This window comes from Heptranchias perlo, chromosome 6 (genome assembly GCF_035084215.1).
Source record: "Heptranchias perlo isolate sHepPer1 chromosome 6, sHepPer1.hap1, whole genome shotgun sequence".
NCBI lineage: Eukaryota > Metazoa > Chordata > Chondrichthyes > Hexanchiformes > Hexanchidae > Heptranchias > Heptranchias perlo.
The window spans coordinates 4,273,717-4,299,596 of record NC_090330.1 but is presented as its reverse complement, the minus strand read 5'-3'; the positions used below and the strand labels follow the sequence as shown (position 1 = coordinate 4,299,596).

At 45.5% G+C, this 25,880-nt stretch overlaps 1 protein-coding gene across 1 annotated transcript in view; it reads left to right on the top strand.

Annotated features, from left to right (window-relative positions):
* Positions 1 to 916: 916 nt before the first annotated feature.
* mogat2 (monoacylglycerol O-acyltransferase 2) overlaps positions 917 to 25,880 on the top strand; it is a 30,709-nt gene continuing 5,745 nt past the window's right edge. Inside the window, exons 1-3 of the mRNA XM_067985360.1 lie at positions 917 to 1,066; positions 11,139 to 11,317; positions 25,606 to 25,810. Of these exons, the coding sequence (XP_067841461.1) occupies positions 973 to 1,066; positions 11,139 to 11,317; positions 25,606 to 25,810 (478 nt within the window). The 5' untranslated portion in view covers positions 917 to 972. The remainder of the gene's footprint in view (positions 1,067 to 11,138; positions 11,318 to 25,605; positions 25,811 to 25,880) is intronic.

The window sequence follows — 25,880 nt, the reverse complement described above, 5'->3', positions numbered from 1 at the left end:
CCCCATTCCACCCCCTCCTAGGAACATAGGAACAGGAGCAGGTCATTCAGCCCCTCGTGCCTGCTCCGCCATTTGATAAGATCATGGCTGATCTGTGATCTAACTCCATATACCTGCCTTTGGCCCATATCCCTTAATACCTTTGGTTGCCAAAAAGCTATCTATCTCAGATTTAAATTTAGCAATTGAGCTAGTATCAATTGCCATTTGCGGAAGAGAGTTCCAAACTTCAACCACCCTTTGTGTGTAGAAATGTTTTCTAATCTCGCTCCTGAAAGGTCTGGCTCTAATTTTTAGACTGTGCCCCCTACTCCTAGAATCCCCAACCAGCGGAAATAGTTTCTCTCTATCCACCCTATCCGTTCCACTTAATATCTTATAAACTTCGATCAGATCGCCCCTTAACCTTCGAAACTCCAGAGAATAAACCCCAATTTGTGTAATCTCTCCCCCCCTGTCTTTAACAAGTAAAATCCCATTAAATCGATTGAAATTGTGCCGTATGATAAGAGCAATCCAAGATGCTTAGTTTAAACATGTTAGGAATGTCATGCCCAGCATTATCACAATATGACCCCAAAAGCCTCCCCTTCACCTAATCCAACAGTGTCAATCTACCAGGTCTGGGCTTTCGCCTTGCAAACTGCGAATATTGCAACAGCAGCAAAAAAAAACCCCAACAGCGCAAAACAATCGCGGGCTCTCAGAAGAACCATAAACCTTTATACGTTCTGCCAAGTGGCTCCTGACCTCTGTCGAGACAATGTCAAGACAAACACTGTTAACCTCCAGCTCCGCCCCCTCTCCCTTTACAGAACAATAAAAAAAATAATCTATTGTGGGTTTTTTTTGTGACATGTGCGTTGTGTAAGGTGCACTGTGTACGGGAAGACTTTGTACTCGGGTCTGAGTTTCACTGATTTCCCTCCTCGATCCTGTGCCATTTATACAAACTCCAGCGGGGGTGTCAGGATGCGGGTCGATTTTGCCCCCCTGAGGATCCCATTCCGCCGGCGGCTGCAGACAGGAGCCGTCCTACAGTGGGTCTTCTCCTTTCTTGCTCTCGGTAAGCGAGTCTTAATTCCTCCGCCTCTTGTCTTGTCTTGTCTCTCCTCTAAAGCTTGGGGTTAGTAGCGCACTCGTCGTGGTTCCTTGGAGGCTTGTCGTCGAGCAGTTTAAACTTCCTCCGTTTCTCTGCCTGAATTACACTGCTGCTTGTGTGTAGATGCAAACTCCAAAAGAAAAATCCAGATCCACACAGAAGTGGCAATGTATCGACAGCCTTAGACTGTGGTGTTTGTGAGTTTTGCAAAAATAAGCTCTGCCCAACCCACGCGTCCTAATGAACTTTGGTCATCTCCACACCCCCCCCCCTTATAAAAGGGGGGCCTAATTTGGTAAAAAAAAAGAAAAATAGAAAAAAAAGAAAAAACTTTGGTCATCTGCATACAATTAACAGCTGCCCAAAATCCCACTTAAAGGGCCATTCCCTGATTTTTACAAATATCATACGAAAGGATGCCTTCAATTCGGAAGTTTTGCATTCATGCAACCTAATTGCTAATTATCTACAACGTGAGCACAGAAAGAAGGGAGAGATCTTGCATTTATATAGCGGTGGTCACCACCTCAGGATGTCCCAAAGCCAATGACGTGCTTTTTGAATTGTAGTCACTGTTGTAATGAGCAAATATGAGCTGATCAGAGAGACCGAGCATAGCTTTGCTAAGGGCAAGTCATGTCTGACTAATTCAGTTGAATTTTTGAGGAGGTCACTACTAAGGTCGATAAGGGAGTGTCTGTGGATGTTATCTACATGGACTTCCAGAAGGCATTCAATAAGGTTCCACACAAAAGATTATTGGCAAAAGTGGGCAATTGTACGGAATTGGAGGTAGTGTTTTGATTTGGGCTGGGAATTGTTTGGGAGGCAGGAGGCAGAGAGTGGGGATAAAGGATAGGTATTCTGATTGGCGGGATGTGATAGTTGGTGCACGCCAGGGATCTGTTCAGGGACCTCAATTTTTCACCACATTTATTAATGACTTGGAGAGTTGTGTATCCAAGTCTGCAGAAGACACTAAGGAGGGACAGTAAGTCGTGCAGATGGGGAGCATAGATAGATTAAGTGAGTGGGCTAAACAATGGTAGATGGAGATTAATTGGGCAATTGTGAGGCCATCCACTTTGGACCGAAGAAAGATAAATCAGAGTATTTTCTAAATGGTGGAAACTAGGAACCGTAGAGGAGCAAAGGGATTTGGGAGTCCAATAGACAGGTATAAAAATAATCAAAACAGCTAATAGAACGTTGGCCTTTATCTCAAGGAGGCTGGAATACAAAGGGGAGGAATTTATGCTTCAGTTGTACAGAGCCTTGGTCAGACCCCATCTGGAGTATTGTATTCGGCTCTGGGCACCACAGCTCAGGAAGGATATATTGGCCGAGGAGGGGATGTAACGTAGATTCACCAGAATGATACCGGGACTTAGAGGGTTAAATTATGAGGACAGGTTGCATAAACTTGGCTTGTATTCTCTTGAGTTTCGAAGATCGAGGGGTGATCTGATCGAGGTGTTTAAAATGTTAAAAGGATTCGATTGAGTGGATACAGAGGAACTATTTCCTCTGATCAGGGAATCAGGAACGAGAGGATATAATAAAATTAGAGCTGGGCTATTTAGGAGGCTAAATCAGGAAGCATTTTTTCCACACAAAGGGTAGTAGAATCTGGAACTCTCTCCCCCAAAAAGGCTGTGGATACTGGGAGACTATTGGAGCTTTCGAGACTCAACATGGGGAACATAGGAACAGGAGGAGACCATTCAGCCCTTCAAATCTGCTCCGCCATTCAATTAGATTGGTAACAGCTATGAAGTGGCAGAGATTAGATCAGCATATTGCAAAGGCAGAGTGGTTTTAATGGGGGATTTTAACTTTCATATAGATTGGCATAAGCAGACGAGCTCATGTCGGAAAGGTAGCAAATTTCTTGAGTGTCTTCAGAACAGCTTTCTGCAACAATATGCTTGAGAAGCAACAAGGGGGCAGGCCATATTAGATTTAATAATGAGTAATGAGCCAGATTTAGTTAACAACCTAATGGCGCGTGAACGTTTATCTAATAGCGATCATAATATGATCGAGTTCAACATTGTGTTTGAACGGGAGAAACCCGTATCAGCTACTAAGATTCTAAATTAAGGTAAGGCCGACTTCAACGGGATGAGACAGAGCTTGTCCACAGTAAACTGGGCGAATCTGTTAATGGGTAAAATGACAGACGACCAGTGGGAGGTGTTCAAAAAAGAATTCAACATGATAAAGAATCAGTTTATACCCCTAAGGGGCAAGAGCTCTACTTGCCACAAAAAACAATCATGAACGACAAAAGAGGTAAGGGACAACATAAAACTAAAAGAAAAAGCATAAAGGAATGCAAAAAGTAGCACAGATCCTGGCAACTGGGAGAGATACAAAGAACAACAAAGGGTCACAAAACAGATAGTAAGAGCTACAAAAAGAGAGTATGAAAAGAAACTTGCAAGGGATATCAAAACAAACACAAAACATTTTTACAAGTATATTAGGAGAAAGGGGATGGTCAAGAGCAATGTGGGCCCCTTAAAAATGATAATGGTGATATTGTAAATGAAAATAAGGAAATGGCATTCATGTTAAATAATTACTTTGTGTCAGTATTTACAGTAGAGGAAGAGGACAGCATGCCGGACACCACAAGGAAACTAATTTTGAATCAGGGAAGGGGGCTCACCATAATTAACATAAGCAAATTAACAGTAATGAAGGAAATTATAGCACTAAAGAGTGACAAATCCCCAGGACCAGATGGTTTCCATTCCAGGGTTTTAAAGGAAGTAGGTGAGAACATTACAGATGCCCTAACTATAATCTTCCAAAGTTCTCTCGATTCAGGAATTATTCCTTTAGATTGGAAAATTGCACGTCACTCCGCTATTTAAGAAAGGTGAGAAGGGGAAACCAGAGAATTATAGACTAGTTAGCTTAACATTTGTTGTCAGGAAATTACTAGAGTCTATAATTAAGGACAGAGTGACTGAACACCTTGAAGATTTTCAGCTAATGAGAGAGAGCCAGCGTGGATTTGTGAAAGGTGGGTCGTGCCTGATGAACCTGATTGAATTTTTTTGAAGAAGTGACTAAAGTAGTGGACAGGGGAATGTGTATGGATGTTGTTTATGTGGACTTCCAAAAGGCACTCGATAAAGTCCCTCATAAGAGACTGTTAGCTAAAGTTGAAGCTCATGGAATTGAGGGCAAATTATTGACCTGGTTGGGAAATTGGCTGAGCGGCAGGAGGCAGAGAGTAGGGATAATGGGCAGGTACTCAAATTAGCAGGATGTGACCAGTGGTGTCTCACAGGGATCTCTGTTGGGGCCTCAATTATTCACTGTATTTATTAACGACTTAGAAGATGGGACAGTGAGTCACGTATCCAAGTTTGCCGATGACACAAAGATAGGCAGCATTGTAAGCAGTGTAGGTGGAAGTATAAAATTACAGAGCGATATTAATAGATTAAGTGAATGGGCAAAACTGTGGCAAATGGATTTCAATGTAGGTAAGTGTGAGGTCATCCACTTTGGACCTAAAAAGGATAGATCAGAGTACTTTCTAAATGGTGAAAAGCTCAAAACAGTGGAGGTCCAAAGAGACTTAGGGGTCCATGTACATAGATCATTAAAATGTCATGGACAGGTACAGAAAATAATCAGAAAGGCTAATGGAATACTGGCCTTTATATCTAGAGGACTAGGATTCAAGGGGGTAGAAGTTATGCTACAGCTATAAAAAGCCCTGAATGGACCATGCCTGGAGTACTGTGTTCAGTTCTGGGCACCGCACCTTAGGAAGGATATATTGGCCTTGGAGGGAGTGCAGTGTAGATTTACTAGAATGATACCAGGACTCCAAGGGTTAAATTGCAAGGAAAGATTACACAAACTATGGTTGTATTCCTTGAAATTTAGAAGATTAAAGGGTGATTTGATCAAAGTTTTCAAGATATTATGGGGAACTGATAGGGTAGATAGAGAGAAACTATTTCCGTTGGTTGGGGAGTCCAGGACTAGGGGACAGAGTCTAAAAATTAGAGCCAGGATTTTCAGGAGTGAAGTTAGGAAACACTTCTACACGCAAAGGGTGGTAGAAGTTTGGAACTCTCTTCCGCAAATGGCAGTTGATGCCAGCTCAGTTGTTAATTTTAAATCTGAGATTGGTGGATTTTTGTTAAGCAAAGATATTAAGGGATATGGGGCTATGGAGTTAGGTCATAGGTCAGCCATGATCTCATTGAATGGCGGAACAGGCTGGAGGGGCTAAATGGCCATCTCCTGTCCCTAGATCATGTCTGATCTGTAGTTCAACTCTATTTACCCACCATTGTTCCTTATCCCTTACCTAAAAAAAACTATCGATCGCAAGCATTTTTGTTAGGCAAGAGTATTAAGGGTTACACCACCAAGGCAGGTGGATGGAGTTAAGATACAGATCAGCCATGATATAATTGAATGGCGGAACAGACTTGAGGGGCTGAAAGGCCAGTGCTGTACCTGCGTTGGTGCCGAGGGATGGTTCACTCTCTCATTTTCAGCTGCTTTTATACTGACGCTTGTTTTTGGTCGGACTCCTGTAACTGTGAGACACTCCTTTCTTTTTTCGCATTGCTAAACCTGTCTCCCTTATCCTGCTGGCAGACTCGTGGATCCAGTTTATCACGTGTCTCGGGTTCTGCCCCCGAGATAAGGGTTTAGTCATGCCGACACCGAGAGCTTGCTCACGGACTCCAGTCTTCCAGTAGCCAATCTAAACAAATGTCAACGTAAGCACCCGAGATCAGCATCGAACACTCCCAGTTCAGGTACAGAATGAGCTGAATGCCGAGTGAGGCTCCTTACGACACCAGAATGATGTGTCCTTTTCCCACACCTAACTACCAATCTGGTTTCTGTGAGGAACTGTGCCAATTTGGAAGGAAGAAAGAAAAGAAAAAAAGGAAAAAAAGAAAGAACGAACAAACTTGCATATATGTAGCGCCTTTCATGATCTCAGGACGTCACAAAGCACTTTACAGGGAATTAAATACTTTTGAAGTGTAGTACCTGTTGCAATGTAGGAAACGCAGCAACCAATTTACGCACAGCAAGGTCCCACAAACAGCAGTGTGATAGTGACCAGACATGTGTGTGGTGTGGGCCCGTGCACCACTGGTAACTGGGTTTCATAAATAGGAACCTTACATTTGGAACAGGAGCAGGTGATTCAGCCCCTCAAGCCTGTTCCGCCATTCAGTAAGATCATGGATGATCTGTCCATTTACCCGCCTTTGCTCCAGATCCCATCAGTCCAGGCTGGATTTACATAGAATTACACAGAATGTACAACACAGAAACAGGCCATTCGGCCCAACTGGTCTATGCCGGTGTTTATGCTCCACACGAGCCTCCTCCTACTCTACTTCATCTCACCCTATCAGCATATCCTTCTATTCCTTTCTCCCTCATGCACTTATCTAGTTTCCCCTTAAATGTATCTATGCTATTCGCCTCAACTACTCCTTGTGGGAGCGAGTTCCACATTCTCACCACTCTCTGGGTAAAGAGGTTTCTCCTGAATTCCCTATTGGATTTATTGGTGACTATTTTATATTTATGGACCCCTAGTTTTGGTCTCCGCCACAACTGGAAACTATCAAACCCTTTCATAATCTGAAAGATCTCTATCAGGTCGCCCCCTCAGCCTTCTCTTTTCAAGGGAAAAGAGCCCTAGCCTGTTCAATCTTTCCTGATAGGTAAACCCAGATGAAGGAAATTGTTATTTTAAATACACACAGATTTTTTCTCATCATGCAGTTCTGAAACTCTGATGGAGATTTTGGAAGTGAGTCTCATAGAATCATAGAATCATAGAAAGGTTACAGCACGAAAGGAGGCCATTCGGCCCATCGAGTCCACGCTGGCTCTATGTAAGAGCAAACCAGCTAGTCCCACTTCCCTGCCCTTTCCCCGTAGCCCTGCAATTTTTTTCCTTTCAAGTACTTATCCAGTTCCCCTTTGAAGGCCATGATTGAATCTGCCTCCACCACCCCCTCGGGCAGTGCATTCCAGATCCTAACCACTCGCTGTGTAAAAAAGGTTTTCCTCGTGTCACCTTTGGTTCTTTTGCCAATCACCCTAAATCTATGTCTTCTGGTTCTTGACCCTTCCGCCAATGGGAACAGTTTCTCTCTAACTACTCTGTCTAGATCCTTCATGATTTTAAATACCTCTATCAAATCTCCCCTCAACCGTCTCTGTTCCAAGGAGAACAACCCCAGCTTCTCCAGTCTATCCACGTAACTAAAGTCCCTCAACACTGGAATCATTCTAGTAAATCTCTTCTGCACCCTCCCTAAGGCCTTCACATCTTTCCTAAAGTGCGGTGTCCAGAAGCGGACACAATACTTCAGTTGTGGCCAAACCAGTGTTTTATAAAGGTTCATCATGACTTCCATACTTTTGTACTCTATGCCTCTATTTATAAAGCCCACGATCCCTTATGCTTTTTTAACCGCTTTCTCAACCTGCCCTGCCACCTTCAACGATTTGTGCACATATACCCCCAGATCTCTCTGTTCCTGTACCCCTTTTAGAGTTGTGTCCTCTTGTTTATATTGCCTCTCCTCGTTCTTCCTACCAAAATGTATCACTTCGCATTTTTCTGCATTAAATTTCATCTGCCACGTGTCCGCCCATTCCACCTCCCTGTCTATATCCTCTTGAAGTCTATCACTATCCTCCTCACTGTTTACTACCCTTCCAAGTTTTGTGTCATCTGCAAATTTTGAAATTGTGCCCTGTACACCCAAGTCCAAATCATTAATATATATCAAGAAAAGCAGTGGTCCCAGCACCGACCCCTGGGGAACACCACTGTACACCTCCCTCCAGTCCGAAAAACAACCGTTCACCATTACTTTCTGTTTTCTGTCCCTTAGTCATTTCTGTATCCATGTTGCCACTGCCCCCTTTATTCCATGGGCACTCAATCTTGATGATAAGCCTACCGTGGGACACTTTATCAGACGCCTTCCCTCAGCAACCAAGGATGCATCCCATCCGGACCGGGTGACTTATCTACTTTAAGTACAGCTAGCCTTTCAAGTACCTCTTTTTTATAAATTTTTAGCCCATCCACAATCACAACGATATCTTCCTTTACTGATACTCTGGCAGCATCCTCTTCCTTGGTAAAGACAGATGTAAAGTACTCATTTAGTACCTTGGCCATCCCCTCTGCCTCCATGAGTAGATCTTCTATATGGTCCCTAATCGGCCCCACCCCTCCTCTTACTACCCGTTTACTGTTTATGCCTAAAGAAGACTTTTGGATTCCCTTTTATGTTGAGGGAGCGGGGAGGGAGAGAGTCAGCATTAACTGAGAGGGAGTGGGGAGGGAGAGGGTCAGCATTAACTGAGGGGGAGTGGGGAGGGAGAGAGTCAGCATTAACTGAGAGAGAGTGCGGAGGGAGAGAGTCAGCATTAACTGAGGGGGAGTGGGGAGGGAGAGAGTCAGCATTAACTGAGGGGGAGTGGGGAGGGAGAGAGTCAGCATTAACTGAGAGGGAGTCGGGAGGGAGAGGGTTGGCATTAACTGAGAGGGAGTGGGGAGGGAGAGGGTCAGCATTAACTGAGGGGGAGTGGGGAGGGAGAGAGTCAGCATTAACTGAGAGGGAGTGGGGAGGGAGAGAGTCAGCATTAACTGAGGGGGAGTGGGGAGGGAGAGAGTCAGCATTAACTGAGAGAGAGTGGGGAGGGAGAGGGTCAGCATTAACTGAGGGGGAGTGGGGAGGGAGAGAGTCAGCATTAACTGAGGGCGAGTGCTAACTTGAAACAAAGGTTGGATCGGGCTTTGTCGGTCTGTTTGATCTGTTGAAGATCCAAATGTTGCTTTTATTTTCCTTTTTCTTGGTTAAAATCTATCAATTGTGAAAACTAAAAGCGCTTAATATCAGCCAGAGTGCATCATTTTTACATTTTCCAGGGAGTTGCCTGTAGAACTATACCACCAATTTTGTGTCTTCAACCTTTTGATTTTCCCCCTCAGGTATTTATGTATTTGTGTGTTTTCCCTCCATTACACGTGAACGAATGTTGTGTATACCCATGGACTAAATCGCAAACCCAAGTAACTACATGTTTTCCTATATCGTCGCTGGGGTTGCCAACCCTCCAGGATTGCCCTGGAGTCTCCAGGAATGAAAGACTAATCTCCAGGACACTGCTGCCACTAATACCTGGGAGAAAAATCTTAGGGGTATTACAAAAGTGTTTTTTTTCATTTCCTTTGAACACTTTTGTTTATTAGTTATATTAGAAAAAATGTCTAGTAGGCAATTAGGAAAGCAAATGGCATGTTGGCCTTTATTGCAAGGGGGTTTTAGTATAAGAATGAGGAAGTTTTACTACAATTTTACAGGGTTTTGGTGAGACTTCACCTGGAGTACTGCATACAGTTTTGGTCTCCTTATCTAAGGAATGATATACTTGCCTTAGAGGGGGTGCAACAAAGGTTCACTAGATTGATTCCTACGAGGAGAGATTGAGTAGAATGGGCCTATACTCTCTGGAGTTTAGAAGAATGAGAGGTGATCTCATTGATACATATAAGTTTCTGAGGGGGCTTGATGGGGTAGATGCTGAGAGGTTGTTTCCCCTGGCTGGAGAGTCTAGAACGAGGGGGCATAGTCTCAGGATAAGGGGTCGGCCATTTAAGACTGAGATGAGGAGGAATTTCTTCACTCAGAGGGTTGTGAATCTTTGGAATTCTCTAGCCCAGAGGGCTTTGGATGTTGAGTTGTTAATTATATTCAAGGCTGAGGTGGATAGATTTTTGGACTCTAGGGGGATCAAGGAATATGGGGATTGGGCGGAAAAGTGGAGTTGAGGTTGAAGATCGGCCATGATTTGATTGAATGGCGGAGCAGGCTCGAGGGGCTGTATGACCTACTCCTGCTCCTATTTCTTATATTCTTATGACTGTTTGACTGACAGTCAAGAATCATCCAATCGGGTAATGAAGAGTCTGTTCGCTTTCCGATTGGCCGTGGGAAGGCGGGGCACCACGAGGATGGACGAGTCAGGCGACCAATGGCAGGAGTGTGGGGGAGGGGTGGTTGGAGGCAGAAATCATGTGTTTGAAATCTCCAGGAATACATCTAACCAAAGTTGGCAACCCTAATCGTAAGCTTGCGTTGTTAGCTGTTTGCTAGTATTCTACAATTATCTTAACAAAATGGAAAATTGTTGCAAAGTAGTTCATGGCGTTTGAAGAATTTTGATCAGAAATAAATGCAAGTTTTTCTTTTTGACGTTATTCATCAAACTTCTATCAAGTTATATCTATATCATACAGCACAGGAGGAGGCCATTCGGCCCATCGTGCCTATGTCGGCTCTTTGAAAGAGCTACCCAATCAGTCCCATTCTCCTACTCTTTCCCCATAGACCTGTATTTTTTTTCCCTTTCAAGTATTTATCCAATTGCCTTTTGAAAGTTACTATTGAATCTGCTTCCATCACCCTTTCAGGCAGTGCATTCCAGATCAAAACAGCTCGCTGCGTAAAAGAATGTTTCCTCATGTTGCCTCTGGTTCTTTTGCCGATCACCTTAAATCTGTGTCCGCTGTTTGCCGACCCTTCTGCCACTGGAAACAGTTTCTCCTTATTTATTCTGTCAAAACCATTCATGATTTTGAACACCTCCATCAAATCTCCCCTTAACCTTCTCTGCTCTAAGGAGAATATAAAGAATCTTGCATGGGCAACACACTTTCTACCCACAAACCTGTTGTTACGATTTATGGTTATGCTTTTGTGTCAGTATTTACTCTTGTAAATTGCTGTGTCGACATTACCCATTCAATTTTACTATGTCAACTGTCACGCTGTAGAGGTTGGCTTTGGCCACTAGGTGGTGCTGCTGAGTGAGTTTTGAAAGGCCCTCTCCCAATAATATATATCAAAAACCACGCCACAGGCAATTTGCTGGTAATTGGTATTGGTTTGGGTGCATGTTTTGTGGATATTACTGTTGTTTTTTTTTGTTTATTCCGCAGCTCAGTGCTGTACCGCACTCTTCATTGTCCTCCTCTTCACTCGCTGCTGGTTCGTGTCCGTGCTGTACGCAACATGGTGGTACTGGGACCGCAACACGCCCTACCAGGGGGGACGCAGATCTCACTTCCTCCGGAGCGTGAAGGTGTGGAACTACTTTCGGGACTACTTTCCCATTCGTGTGAGTATCACGTGACCTCTCACTGCCAGCTCAGGGGAATCTCAGCTGTGCTGGCCCCCTCCTTGCAGCTGTGTTTTTGTTCTGTTTCTTGTGGCTGTGAGACCCTCTTTATGTTTTTAGATACTTTTCGCCCTCCGGGAAGTTAAGCTGAATCTTTTTAAATCACTGATACCTGGACTCCAGGGGTTAAATTACGAGGAGAGATTACACAAACTAGGGCTGTATTCCCTGGAATTTAGAAGATTAAAGGGTGATTTGATTGAAGTTTTCAAGATATTAAGGGGAACTGATAGGGTAGATAGAGAGAAACTATTTCCTCTGGCTGGGGAGTCTAGGACTAGGGGGCACAGCCTAAAAATTAGAGCGAAGACTTTCAGGAGTGAAGTTTGGAAACACTTCTACACGCAAAGGGTGGGAGACGTTTGGAACTCTCTTCTGCAAACGGCAGTTGATGCTAGCTCAATTGTTCATTTTAAATCTGAGATTGATAGATTTTTGTTAACCAAAGGTATTAAGGGATATGGGGCAATGGTGGGTATATGGAGTTAGGTCACAGATCAGCCATGATCTCATTGAATGGACGAACAGGCTCGAGGGGCTAAATGACTTTTTCCTGTTCCTATGTTCCTGTGTTTAGACCTCAGCTGGAGTATTGTGTTCAATTCTGGGCACCACACTTTAGGAAGGATGTCACGGCCTTAGAGAGGGTGCAGAGGAGATTTTCTAGAATGGTACCAGTGTTGAGGGAACATCAGTTATTGTGGAGAGACTGGAGAAGCTGGGGCTGTTCTCCTTGGAGCAGAGAAGGTTAAGGGGAGATTTAATAGAGGTGCATAAAATTATGAGCAGTTTTGATAGAGTAAATAAGGCGAAACTGTTTCCAGTGGTGGAAGGGTTGGTAACCAGAGGACACAGATTTAAGATAATTGCTAAAATAATCGGGGTTGGGGGGGGGAAATGAGGAGAATTTTTTTACGCAGCGAGTTGTTATGATCTGGAATGCGCTGCCTGAAAGGGCGGTGGAAGCAGATTCAATAGTAACTTTCAAAAGGGAATTGGATAAATACTTGAAGGGGAAAAATTTGCAGGGCTACAGGGAAAGAGCAGAGGGGAGTGGGACTAATTGGATAGCTCTTTCAAAGAGCCGGCACAGGCACGATGGGCCGAATGGCCTCCTTCTGTGCTGTGCTGTTTATGGGCGATGGTGGCAAGGCCGGCATTTATTGCCCATCCCTAGTTGCCCTGAGAAGTTGGTGGTGGGCCTTCTTCTTGAACTGCTGATAGTGGTTTAGTGCAACGGGGTGACTTGCTAGGCTACTTCAGAGGGCAGTTAAGAGTCAACCACGTTGGTGTGGGACTGGAGTCACCTATAGGCCCAGACCGGGTAAGGACGGCAGGTTTCCTCCCCTAAAGGACATTAGTGAACCAGTTGGGTTTTTACGACAATCCGACAGCTTCATGGTCACTTTTACTGAGACCGGCTTTTTATTTCCAGTTTTCTTTTTTGAAAACTGAATTCCCAAATTTTCAAACTGCCCTGGTGTGATCCGAACTCACATTCTACTGGATTACTAGTCCAGACCTCTGTATTATGAGTCCCGTAACAAAACCACTACACTGCCGTACCCATGTGAGAAGCAAGTTGAGGGGACCCATAACTCTGTGTCCGGCTCGAGCTTCCCCTGACCCATAAAAATCAAGAAGCCCTTAATGAAAGCAACTGAAAAATTAAACATTTTTAAAAAAATCTTAACAGTCAAAGAAACGATGAAAAAAGAGTTGATCAAACTTTTAAGAGCAGCAACGAAAGCACAGGGAACTGTGTAAGCTTTAGATGGCTGTAGTCTGACCTCTGGTGGAGGTACCCACTCGGTGCACCAGGGCTCCCAGTTAGTGGTATTTCTGGTGATAACAGAAAGCCTGGATTTTGCTTTTCTGGTACTGCCCGACTTCAGGGTGGCCAGAATTGGCCGGAGAGTCATTTGGCTGGAAGATCTGTTGGTTGCCACCACTTCCAGGGTTTCTGGTAGTGATATTGGGCAATGAATACTTCTGCCCAAATAAGAGACAAAGAGCTTGCACCTCTATAGAGCCTTTCCACGACCTCAGGACGTCCCAAAGGGCTTTACAGCCAATGAAGTACTTTTTGAAGTGTCGTCACTGTTGTAATGTGGGAAACGCTGTTGCCAATTTGCGCACGGCAAGATCCCACAAACAGCAATGTGAAAATGACCAGATAATGTTTTAGTGATGTTGACTGAGGGATAAATATTGGCCAGGATACCGGGGAGAACTTTCCTGCTCTTCTTCGAATTAGTGCCGTGGGATCTTTTATATCCACCCGAGAGGGCAGACGGGGCCTCGGTTTAACGTCTAATGTTCTAGATTTGCCCACCACTAGTTTGAACCCGTGTCTGGCTGCCATTGTATTAGTGTTCTAGATTATCCTTTCTATAATTCTATAGTTACACCTTGTGTAACTATACGAGAGATATCTGTGGCACTGATAGAAGAAGCAACGATCAGCCTGATGAGATAGAGTGTGCTGGGAATGGCAGGATTAAAAGATTGTTATTAGGGTTGCCACCCCTCCAGGACTGGCCTGGAGTCTCCAGAAAGTGAAGATTAATCTCCAGGATGCTCCTATGAGCAAAACACCCGGGAGAAAAAAGTATCATAGGGGCATTAAAAAAAATTGTGTTTTGTTTCATTTTCTTGGAACACTTTCATTTTTTAGTTATAAAAATACTGGAGATGGGGAAAGGCAGTTAGAGACAGGAGGCCATGTGATGAAATCTCCAGGAATACGTCCAACCAGAGTTGGCGACCCTAATTATTATGGATATCTATTTCCCTGGTTATACTCAAGTAGGCCATGTTCAACATTCCCATGAGCTACAGAGGTTCCCGTATTCCAGCGGAAAGTTTGCCTTTAAAGAGGCGTGGATAGGAAGGTCGTACTGCGCCCAAAGATTCAATGAGTCAACGTACCACAAAGACGTCAAGGTCCATTCGTTGGTTTGTGTTGCGCTGGTGACTCTCAATGAAAACAGCGTCAAAGATCCTGCACTTGTCCTCGGCACCCGGGATTCCAACTGGGAAGTTTAGGTGTCGGATGACAACAGGACTGAGCTCAGTTGCGATGCTCCACCGCTGAACTAGCCTGCCGACGCTCTAAGTATCTTATCCAAGGGACCATTCTTCACGCTGTCTATGGCTGCACCTCAGCAGAAGAAGAAAGAACTTGCATTTATATGGCGCCTTTCACGACCTCGGGACGTCCCAAAGCGCTTTACGGCCCATTAAGTGTTTTTTGAAGTGAGGTCACTGTTGTAATTTGCGCACAGCAAGATCCTGCAAACATCAATGTGATAATGGCCAGATAATCTTACTTTAGTGGATGAGGGATAAATATTGGCCAGCACACCGGGGAGAACTCTCCTGCTCTTCTTCGAAATAGTGGCCGTGGGATCTTTTACATCCACCTGAGAGGACAGACAGGGCCCTGGTTTAACGTCACAGCCGAAAGACGGCACCTCTGACAGTGCAGCACTCCCTCAGTACTGGACTGGGAGATTATGTGCTCAAGATTCTGGAATGGGACTTGAAACCACCACCTTCTGTCTCCTGAGAGGTGAGAGTGCTGTCCACTGAGCCACGGCTGACACAACTGGCTGTTCAGGAGTGGTTGGAAGAAAATTGAGGGGGGAGAAACGGGTTAAAAAAAAAGGCAACATTAGGTTTATTATTGTAGTGTAATCCATGAATACATGAAATGGCCTTTCAACTCTAGGCACTTGTTTATCCAGAGCTGGAACAGATTCTCTTAACTGTGCTCAGTTCTGAACTTGTTTGGGGAAACGTTGAGTGGTCTCTCTGCAGGTCTGCACAGATCAAGGGTTTGAAAACAAAATAAAGCAACTTAGCGGTGCACAAACTAAACGAAAACAGTTTCAGGCCACTCAGGGAAGGCACTTAAAATTGAGAAATGTAACATGGTGTGTGTCAGCGCTGAAAGTACGTGCGATTACACAATACAGGCAGCGGGAGCAAGCTGAGGAGAAAGTGCAGCAAATGTTGATGTTGTTTTCACACTGCATTGGAGAGAGTTTTGGTGTTTGAGGAGCTATAAGCAAATCTGCAGTGGATCATTCCGACTCTGCTGCTTGTCGTCTTGGTTAGAAACTATTAAAATTGCCAGGGATCTCCTCGTGGTTTTGTAGGTAAATGAATCTCAGCGGGTAGCACTCTCACCCCTGAGCTCTAGAAGTTCATAGGTTCATAATCCCACTCCTAGAGCCTTGAGTACAAAAAATCCAGTCCGACACGCCCGGTGCAGTACCGAGGGAGTGCTGCGCTGTCGGAGGTGCCTTTTTTCAGATGACCCTGGCCTCATCTGCTCTCTCAGGTGGATGTAAAAGATCCCATGGCCACTATTTCAAAGAAGAGCAAGGGGGATTACAGCTAACAAGCTGCTAGGAAAGATTACAGAAGTTGGGTTCGATCTTCAAAAAAAAGATGAGACTTTTTGAAGCTTTCAACTTTGAGCAATGTCAGAGTTGATGGCCATGTCCCAAAACAGGTCGTTTATAAAAGATAGTTCCTCACAAAACCAGCCATGACATGCAGCTAAACGAAAACAGAGAGAATATTCTGGCATGGCTGTTTAATCAAGGCCTGATAATCTAACTTGAATGGTAATGTTTATTTGTTTCCAATACTCTAGCAATATCTTCTTTACCATAAAATAAAATAGTCATTAATAAATCCAACATGGAATTCAGGAGCAACTTCTTTACCCAGAGAGCGGACTGACACACAGTTGTTCCAGGGCAAATTAAATATAATGAAGGCAGAAATTAAAAATTAGGAAATTAGCAACAACAAGGGAAGTCAGGTTAGACTTTTTATGTACACGAGGGATAAGAGTATTGTGGACTAAATGCCTATCGAAACCATTGCAATAAAGAGCATGAATGGCTTCAAGAGGGTTTCTGGTGGCAGAAAGGATTGAGGGATATGGCGAGAAAAATGGATAGGTGAGCTTGAAACCTATCAGAAAGAGAAAGGAAAGCTAGGCCTTGTATCCTTTTTCTACCTCTCTTGTTCCTAATTGAATCACATAGAACGCACAGCACAGAAACAGGCCATTCGGCCCAACAGGTCCATGCCGGTGTTTATGCTCCACACGAGCCTCCTCCCACCCCTCATCATCTCATCCAATCAGCATATCCTTCTATTCCTTTCTCCCTCATGTGTTTATCCAGCTTCTCCTTAAATGTATCTGTACTATTCGCCTCAACTACTCCTTGTGGGAGCGAGTTCCACATTCTCACCGCTCTCTGGGTGAAGAGGTTGCTCCTGAATTCCATGTTGGATTTATTAATGATGTGGAGATGCCGGTGATGGACTGGGGTTGACAATTGTAAACAATTTTACAACACCAAGTTATAGTCCAGCAATTTTATTTTAAATTCACAAGCTTTCGGAGGCTTCCTCCTTCCTCAGGTGAACGTTGTTCGAAATGAAATCCTCGAAATGAAATCGCATTTATAAATCACAGAACAATGCTTGGTGAGTACAGACAGTTTTTTCAACTGCCCGTTTGCTATTTTATTTTATGGTAAAGAAGATATTGCTAGAGTATTGGAAACAAATAAACATTACCATTCAAGTTAGATTATCAGGCCTTGATTAAACAGCCATGCCAGAATATTCTCTCTGTTTTCGTTTAGCTGCATGTCATGGCTGGTTTTGTGAGGAACTATCTTTTATAAACGACCTGTATTGGGACATGGCCATCAACTCTGACATTGCTCAATGAAGATTCGGTCTAATGGGGAATCAAAGATTAACAAAGCTGCCATTCAATAGATGCCATCTTACGCATATCTGCGTTACACACATTACGCAGCGAGTTGTTCTGATCTGGAATGTGCTGCCTGAAAGGGCGGTGGAAGCAGATTCAGTAGTAACTTTCAAAAGGGGAATTGGATAAATACTTGAAGGGGAAAAGTTTGTGGGGCTGTGGGGAAAGAGCAGGGAGGAGGGGGGAGTGGGACTAATTGGATAGCTCTTTCAAATGGCCTCCTTCTGTGCTGTATGATTCTGTGATAGGTCGCCTGCACTGCATTGTGCGGCACATCTGCTGCTTTGAAGAATGCTGGGGTAAGATTCACACTACAACCATAGCTCTGTTTTTAACCGCAAGATGAAGCTTAGGAGCATGGCAGTCTGGAAATTCCCGCTATTTATCCGTTGTTCCCCATAAAACGCCCCATGAATAGAATGATTGTGATGTTTGCTTGTAAAGCGTTCATCTCAATTTCCAAGCACAGCTGGCTAGAAATTTGTGCTACTTTTTTTTCAGGGGAATAAACAAAAATGTCAACCTTGTTGGGTTTTTTTTCTTAAGGGTTAGAATGTTTCTTTTTCAAGGTTTGCTCCCCCTCAACAGCAATTTGCATTGATAGAGCATCTTTGACGTAGTAAAGTGTCCCAAGGCGCTTGACGGGAGCGCAATCGGACATAATCTGACTCCGAGTCAAAGAAGGAGGACATTGTTCACTTGCAGCTATCAGGGAAAGAATTTTCATCCTGGACCAGGAGAGTTATTCAAAGTTAAGAGGGGTTTCGATAGAGCAAGTCGGGGGAATCTGATTCCTCTGGCAAGTGGGCCGATAACCAGAGGTCATAGGTTTAAAATAATTGGCAGAGAGGGGAAATGAGGAGCAATTTTTTCCACATAAGATCTGGAACGCGCCACCAGAAATGTTGGTGGAATCAGATTCCATAGGAACTTTCAAAAGGCAATTGGACATGTGCTTGAAGAGGACTAATTTGCAGGGTTATGGGGAAAGAGCTGGGGTGTGGGACTAAATTGGACAGCTCTTTGAAAGAGCCGGCACAGGCACGACAGGCCGAATGGCCTCCTTCTGTGCTGTAAGATTCTATTCTATGATCAGGACAGGTGACCAAACGCTCGGTCAAAGAGATAGGTTTTAAGCAGAGTCTTAAAGGAGGAGAGAGAGGAGGAGAGGTTTAGGGAGGGAATTCCAGATCTTAGGGCCTAGGTAGCTGAAGGCACGGCCTTGGTGAGACAGAGGAAGTGGGTGATGTGCAAGAGGCCAGAGTTGGAGGAACGCAGAGATCTCTGAGGTTTGTAGGGCTGGAGAAGGTTACAGAGATAGGGAGGGACGAGGCCATAGAGGGATTTGAACACGAGGATGAGAATTTTAAACTTGGTGCGTTGCCGGACCGAGAGGCAATGTAGGTCAGCGAGCACAGGGGTGATGGGTGAATGGGACTTGGTGCGAGTTCGGATACGGGCAGCAGAATTTTGAATGGCCTCAAGTTTAGGGAGGGTGGAAAATGGGAGGCCGGCAGGAGAGCATTGGAATAACCCTCAAGACATGTCAGCCCTGAAATTGCGAGACCCTGCTGCCAGTGTGGAGTCTTGCTTTACAGGAGCGCAGATCGGAGAATTGGGCCGAGGTCAGCACATCTGATTCGCCAGTGATCTGTTTTAATAGCCGGCTCCCTTCTGCCGCTGAACAAGGAAAGAATGAAGGCGACATCGGAGATCGGGGCGGGGGGGGGGGGATCCAGGCAATATCGGAGATGGGGCGGTGGGGGGGGGGATCCAGGCAATATCGGAGATGGGGCGGTGGGGGGGGGGATCCAGGCAATATCGGAGATGGGGTGGGGGGGGGGGGGGATCCAGGCAATATCGGAGATGGGGCGGGGGGGGGGGATCCAGGCAATATCGGAGATCGGGGCGGGGGGGGGGGGGGATCCAGGCAATATCGGAGATGGGGCGGTGGGGGGGGGGATCCAGGCAATATCGGAGATGGGGTGGGGGGGCGTCCAGGCGACATCGGCGATTGTGGGGGGGAGGTCCAGGTGACATCGGAGATCGGAGGGGAGGGGGATCCAGGCAGCATTGGAGATCGGGGGCGGGGGGGGTGGTGGAGAGGGGGGGTCCAAGCAGCATTGGAGATCGGGGGGGGGGGAGAGAGGGGGGATCCAGGCAGCATTGGAGATCGTGGGGGAGAGGGGGGTCCAAGCAGCATTGGAGATCGGGGGGGGTGGAGAGGGGGGATCCAGGCAGCATTGGAGATCGGGTGGGGGGAAAGAGGGGTCCAAGCAGCATTGGAGATCGGTGGGGGAGGGGGGATCCAAGCAGCATTGGAGATCGGGGTGGGGGGGGTGACAGAGGGGTCCAAGCAGCATTGGAGATCGATGAGGGGGTTCCGGGTGACATCGGAGATCGAGGAGGGGGGTCCAGGCAGCATCAGAGATCAGTGGAGGGGGGGTTCCAGGTGACATCAGTGGGGAGGGGGGGGTCCAGGCAACGTTAGAGATCGGTGGAGGGGGGTGGGGTCCAGGTGACATCGGAGATTGGGGGAGGGGGGTGTCCAGGCAGCATTGGAGATCAGAGGGGGGGTTCCAGGCGACATCGATGGTGGGGGAGGTCCAGGCAACGTCAGAGATCGGTGGAGCGGGGGTCCAGGTGACATCGGAGATCGGGCGGGGGGTTCAGGCAGCATCAGTTTTAAGGTATGTTTGTTAACTTTTTTTTAACAATGGAAAACGTCATTTTATTTAATTTTTTTTAGTGTATTTTTCACTGATTCGGCCCTTCCCACCTGCTTTCACCAGCCGTGAATTGGAAGCGATGGGAAAGCCGCCCAGGTAAGGTTAAAATCATTCCAAGTGTCCAATACACAAACTATAAAGTACCTACACTGTCCCTTTAAATATCGTCCCGCCAGATTTAAGTGGGGGACGGGACTTCCTGGTGACTGCTGTGCGCACGCAGACTGATTTGCCTGGGTCTGATGCCAAAATGGATGGGTTGGAGCCAGGGTGTCTGCCCGCTCCCGAAAACATTGATTTTATCCGTCCCCCAACCCACCCGATCGTGGGGGCTAGAATCGCGCCCATGGAGTGCATGGTAGTAACTTTCCACCAAAACTCTTACCTAATCAAACAAGAATGTTTCAGAGCGATACTGTTTCTGACACACCGGGCTCGATGAACACTGGTAAACACAGGGTCGAGAGTGGGTCACAGTGAAGGACAAGAGACAATCATTAATTCAGATTTTGGATTCGGATTTCCCAATTGTAAAATAAACTTGCTTATTATCGCAGTAGATATAAATCAATCGTTAGAATCCATGCAAAGTAGCTATCCCGATGGCTGAATGGGTAAATATCATGGTCTAGAGTGGTACTGAGCCATACCAACGGGGACAGAAATGTGGGTACAGTAGTCTAGTGGCTATGTTACTGGACTAATAATGCAGAGAACGCAAGTTCAAATCCTCCCATAGCACTTTCAGAATTTGAATTTAGTTTTAATTAAAAAGTGCTGGTTATCAGTAAAAGTGACCATGCAGCTGTCGGATTGTCGTAAAAACCCAACTGGGTCACTGATGTCCTTTAGGGAAAGAAACCTGCCGTCCTTACCCGGCCTGGGCCTGTATATGACTCCAGTCCCATGGTTGACTCTTAATTGCCCTCTGAAGTGGCCCGGCAAGTCATTCAGTTGTGTTCCCACCTATTCAGGGCACCCAGGCATGGGCAATAAATGAAACATATAGGCCCAGACCGGCTAAGGACGGCAGGTTTCCTTCCCTAAAAGGGTGTTAGTGAATCAGTTGGGTTTTTACGATAATCTGACTCTTCATGGTCATTTTTACTGAGACCAGCTTTTTATTTCCATTTTTTAAAAAAAAACTGCGTTCAGATTCCTGTGGTAGGATTTGAACTCACAATCCCTGGATTACTAGTCCATTAACATAACCACTAACTACCGAACCCATGGAAGTCAAATTCTCAAACTACCCTGGTGGGATTTGAACTCATGGTTGTAGAAAGTCCAGCCTCAATGGAGTGTTAGTCCAGGACCACTATGCTATTGTACCCTCAGAGGTGTTAATGTAATTATATAAATATTACACTGCACACTCACATTAACGAGACACTGGCCAAAATCTTTCACTTGCAGCAATCAGAGAAAGAATTTTCATCCTGGGTAGAGACTGACCTGGGTTCATACTCCCCTCCTAGTGGTGAAAGCTTACACTTCTCACAAAAGTCCTGTGTTATTCTTAAAAGAAAGGTGCATTAAACAATGATCAGAGGGCGCAGCAGGTTAGTACAATCCAGTTTGCCTGATCCAGATACTATAGTAGAAGGTGAATAGTTTATATTTCAGAGTAACTCAAACTATGGCCTTGGATAGGCAACAGCAACAGGGAAAAGACAACAGGCCAGATTTTGCTGTATCAGGACTTCTAACTGCATCTACCGTTTGTTAGACTTACCCTCTGCACTTTTAGGTTTTAAAACTTTTTGCGTGGCAAGTTGGTGAAAGTGCGAGACGATAACGTCGCAGCGAGGGAAACAGGGCATCTGGGACCTGAGTGAACAGGGCAAGCAACTGGGTATCTCCTTAACCGGTCAGATTGAAGGACTGAGAAATTAACAGCCCAAGGACTGAGAAGGAAGTGCAAATGAGAGTGGGTGAATTCAATTTCAAATCAGGCACAGAAAGAGAAATAAAGAGAGGGAAAGAAAGGTTGGATTAAGAGAGGGAGAGAGAAAAGTAAAAAAAAAATGTAACATTTAAAATTTTACATTTAAAACCTGAAGGAATGAGACTCCACACTTGATAATTTTCAGTGATAGAGAGGTTGTTTGATGGTAATTAACACTTATCACATAGTCCAACTGAAAATGACAAAACGTAACTTTCAGTGGCGAGTTTAGTCCGTATCCACCGCGCAAATACAGCGACTTCACGCTGTTCAATGCAGTCTAATGGCGAGGGAGACGGCGAGATGCCATTTACGCGAAGCTAATGGCGGAGTGGAGCGTCTCGGACAGCAGCTTTTGGATATCCGCGTTTAACCGCGCATCTACCCCTCGCCTGAAGTTGCCGTGCATTTTGTGCCTGAGTATCAGCGAGGGCCCAGTAACCTCACAGAAAATCCTGGCCCTTTGGGGTTGAGTTTCGGCAGGAGTCTGCCCAATCAGCCACTGTAACTTCAACGCAAGATCCTGGGGAAACCCCGGAGAAACGGGGCTTGTGCTAATTCTCCAGGGTCTCCCGGGATCTTCGATCGGGAAAAGCCCCACAGAAATTCAACCTGAATGTGCACGGGTAACCGAGCCACAGAGACCAGTTCAATCCCTGGTCTGTACTGTAGAGATGGCAGCAGGGTTAACAGAAAGTAGCAGTGCCGTCTGGGCTATGAAGAGGAAAAAAAATTTCAGCTTTCACTAATTAGCACGCGCTAGTGAAAGATGTGAGTGTGTGAATGTTGGCTTTGGACACTATCAGAATTGTCTGTGATTCCCCAGTGGTTGAATAATAGACCGACATATGAATAATGGTTACTTATAGAAGGTACTATACCCCAGCACAAAGCTGTGCCTATTATTACCTCCAAGCTTCGCTTATCCAATGCTCTCCTTGTTGGCTCGTTGATCTCCACCCTTCACCAATTCCAACTCATCCAAATCACCGCCATCTGCATCCTATCCATCACTAAACCCTGCTCGCTAGCAACCTTACTCCTTGTCAACCTTCATTAGCTCTGCGCTGCCCAACATCTGGAATTCAAAATCCTTGGGCTCGTTTGCAAATCCCTCCACAGCCTCACCCCGAACCTACCTTGGTGGACTCCCAACTGCCCTCTGATGTGGCCCAGCAAGCCACTCAATTACATCAAAGAATCACCACACGGGCTGCAGCGGTTCAAGGAAGAAGACCCACCACCACCTTCTCAGGGCAACTGGGAAAAGGGGCAATAAACGCCGGCCTTGCCTGCGACGCCCACATCCCGAGAATGAACACCTCCACAACCTACTCCAGACCCATGTCCCAGACCGCGCCCTCCAGGGAAGGGATTAAGGAGAAAGTTCCAGAGCATGGGAGCAAGACGGCTAAAGGTTCTTCCACCCATGAGGGATGTACAGGAGACCAGTGCTCCTATGCTCTGGAACTTTCTCCTGAAACCCCTCCCCCCCTTACTACCTCTTTCTCGACCTTCAGCCTCCCCCCAACAAACCGGTTTCTCTGTCCGCAGTTTTGATCATCCTCCCCGCACTCTTCTTTTTCTACTGGCCATCCATTTCTCCTCTGTGAAGGGCTTTGAGATGCCCACTGTGTTAAAGGCACTATATAAAGGCACTATATAAAGGCACTATATAACGTTGCATTCGCAAGACTAGAGGAGAGGAAACGGAGCAGGAAAAACTCAAAATCGTTCTGTACTCAACCCCGCCACCCCCAACATTACAACAGTATTTATTTATTTATCTATTGAACAATTAAGTTGTTAAAGTTTAATTTGTGGTCTTTAACATTGTGTCACCGCGCTCGATGTACAAGGTCAGGGTCTAAGATGACCTTCACTTGTCAGAACATTCCCCAGGTGTTTATTTTAAACTTTGGGTTTTATCACAGGATCTGGATAACCAAAAACATTTCTGGATATCCTCCATTTGGACAAGAATCCAGAGGCAGCAGTGAATGAAAGAGAAAATGAAAGACTTTTATTTATATGGCGCCTTTTACGTAGGATCATAAGGGAAATAGTCTGGGTGCATTTGAGGGGCAGCTAGATAAGTACATGAGGGAGAAAGGAATAGAAGGATGTGCTGATAGGGTGAGATGAAGTAGAGTGGGAGGAGGCACGTGTGGAGCATAAACACCGGCATAGACCAGTTGGGGCGAATGGCCTGTTTCTGGCTGTACGTTCTGTGCAATTAGTGGCTCCTCTTTCACCGACTACACTCCTGCCCCCTGGAACCACTTCCCTAAGTCTCTCCGCCATGCCAGCTCATTTTCTGCTCTCGAAAGTTAACTGAAAACCTTTCTCTTTGACTGTGCCCTTGTCCTCCTCCCAATTTACCATTTTTCTCTCCTGCTCAGTGCCCAGTTTTCTCCTCTGCCTGGTAAGGGCTCTGAGACGTCCTTCTTTCCACGAGGACCAATGTAGAAATCTATATTTTTGTGGTGAGAGTAGCTGTTGAAATGAACCCTGGACAAATCATACTCCCGCTTTCTGGCAATTCTGGGAATATTTTCCATATCTCTGCACTCATCATATTGCAATGAATAACAACAACAACTTGCATTTATATAGCACCTTTAATGTAGTAAAACGTTCCAAGGCGCTTCACAGGAGCGATTATCAAACAAAATTTGACGCTGAGCCATGTAAAGAGATATTAGGAATGGTGACCAAAAGCTTGGTCAAAGTGGTAGATTTTAAGGAGCGTCTTAAAGGAGGAGAGAGAGGTAGAGAGGTTTAGGGAGAGAATTCCTGAGCTTAGGGCCTAGGCAGCTGAAGGCACAGCCGCCAATGGTGGAGCGATTAAAATTGGGGGAGCGCAGAGATCTCGGAGGATTGTAGGGCTGGAGGAGGTTGCAGAGATAGGGAGGGGTGAGGCCATGGAGGGATTTGAAAACAACATGAGAATTTTTAAAATCGAGACATTGCCAGGCCAGGAGCCAACGTAGGTCAGCGAGCACAGGGGCGATGGGTGAACGGGACTTGTGCAAGTTAGGATACGGGCAGCAGAGTTTTGGATGAGCTCAAGTTTATGGAGGGTGGAAGATGGGAGGCCGGCCAGGAGAGCATTGGAATAGTCAATGCTCACATTAGTTATGGTTTACAAAAGATTACTTGCATTTGTAAATGTTTTTCAACATTAAAATTCTCACCAAAAATTTCAAAAGAGAGAAAATGCAATTCATAATAATACTAAACTGGAATTCTCTCTCTGAAAGAGGTCATAAGGATGGTTGTTTTAAGAAGTGGGCATGTTGAGTAACATGCTTGGGAGAGAAAAGATGACTTTGGACCTATGGTTCCCAAAGCTCTCCACCACTGGGGGTTTTCCTCTCCTCATGTCTGGGTCTGTTGTAGACTAATTGATAGAGATCGATTGCTACGATTAGTCAACAACTCCATTATCGTTGTACCAGGCGACTACTGGGATGGTAGAAGGTGAACTAGATGGACCTCGGTCTTTTTGCGTCTGGGAAGCCCTATGTTCCAAGCTGCAGCAAAATCTGCTCCTGTGACATTGGGGGTGAAGGAATCTTGCTGGGCACAGCAGCGAGAGATATACTTTCCATCCAACCTATGCTGTATCCAACCTGGACGTCCGAAATGTACAAATAAATGTTCTTATTCTGGAATTAGACCCCTCAATGAGCACAGGCATTCGATTGAATTAATTTTTTTTTGCGGCTTTCTCTTGCAGCTCATCAAGACTGCAGACCTTGATCCTAAGAAGAATTATATCTTTGGTTTCCACCCCCATGGTGTACTTGTGGCAGGGGCCTTTGCAAATTTCTGCACAGAGGTGACGGGTTTCAGCTATTTGTACCCTGGGTTGAAGCCTCACATGCTGATGCTGCCTCTCTGGTTCAGGATTCCATTCTTCAGGGACTATATCATGTCTGCAGGTAAGTCCTACACAGACCACGTCCACAAACAACTTCAACATCAACAACAACTTGCATTTATATAGCGCCT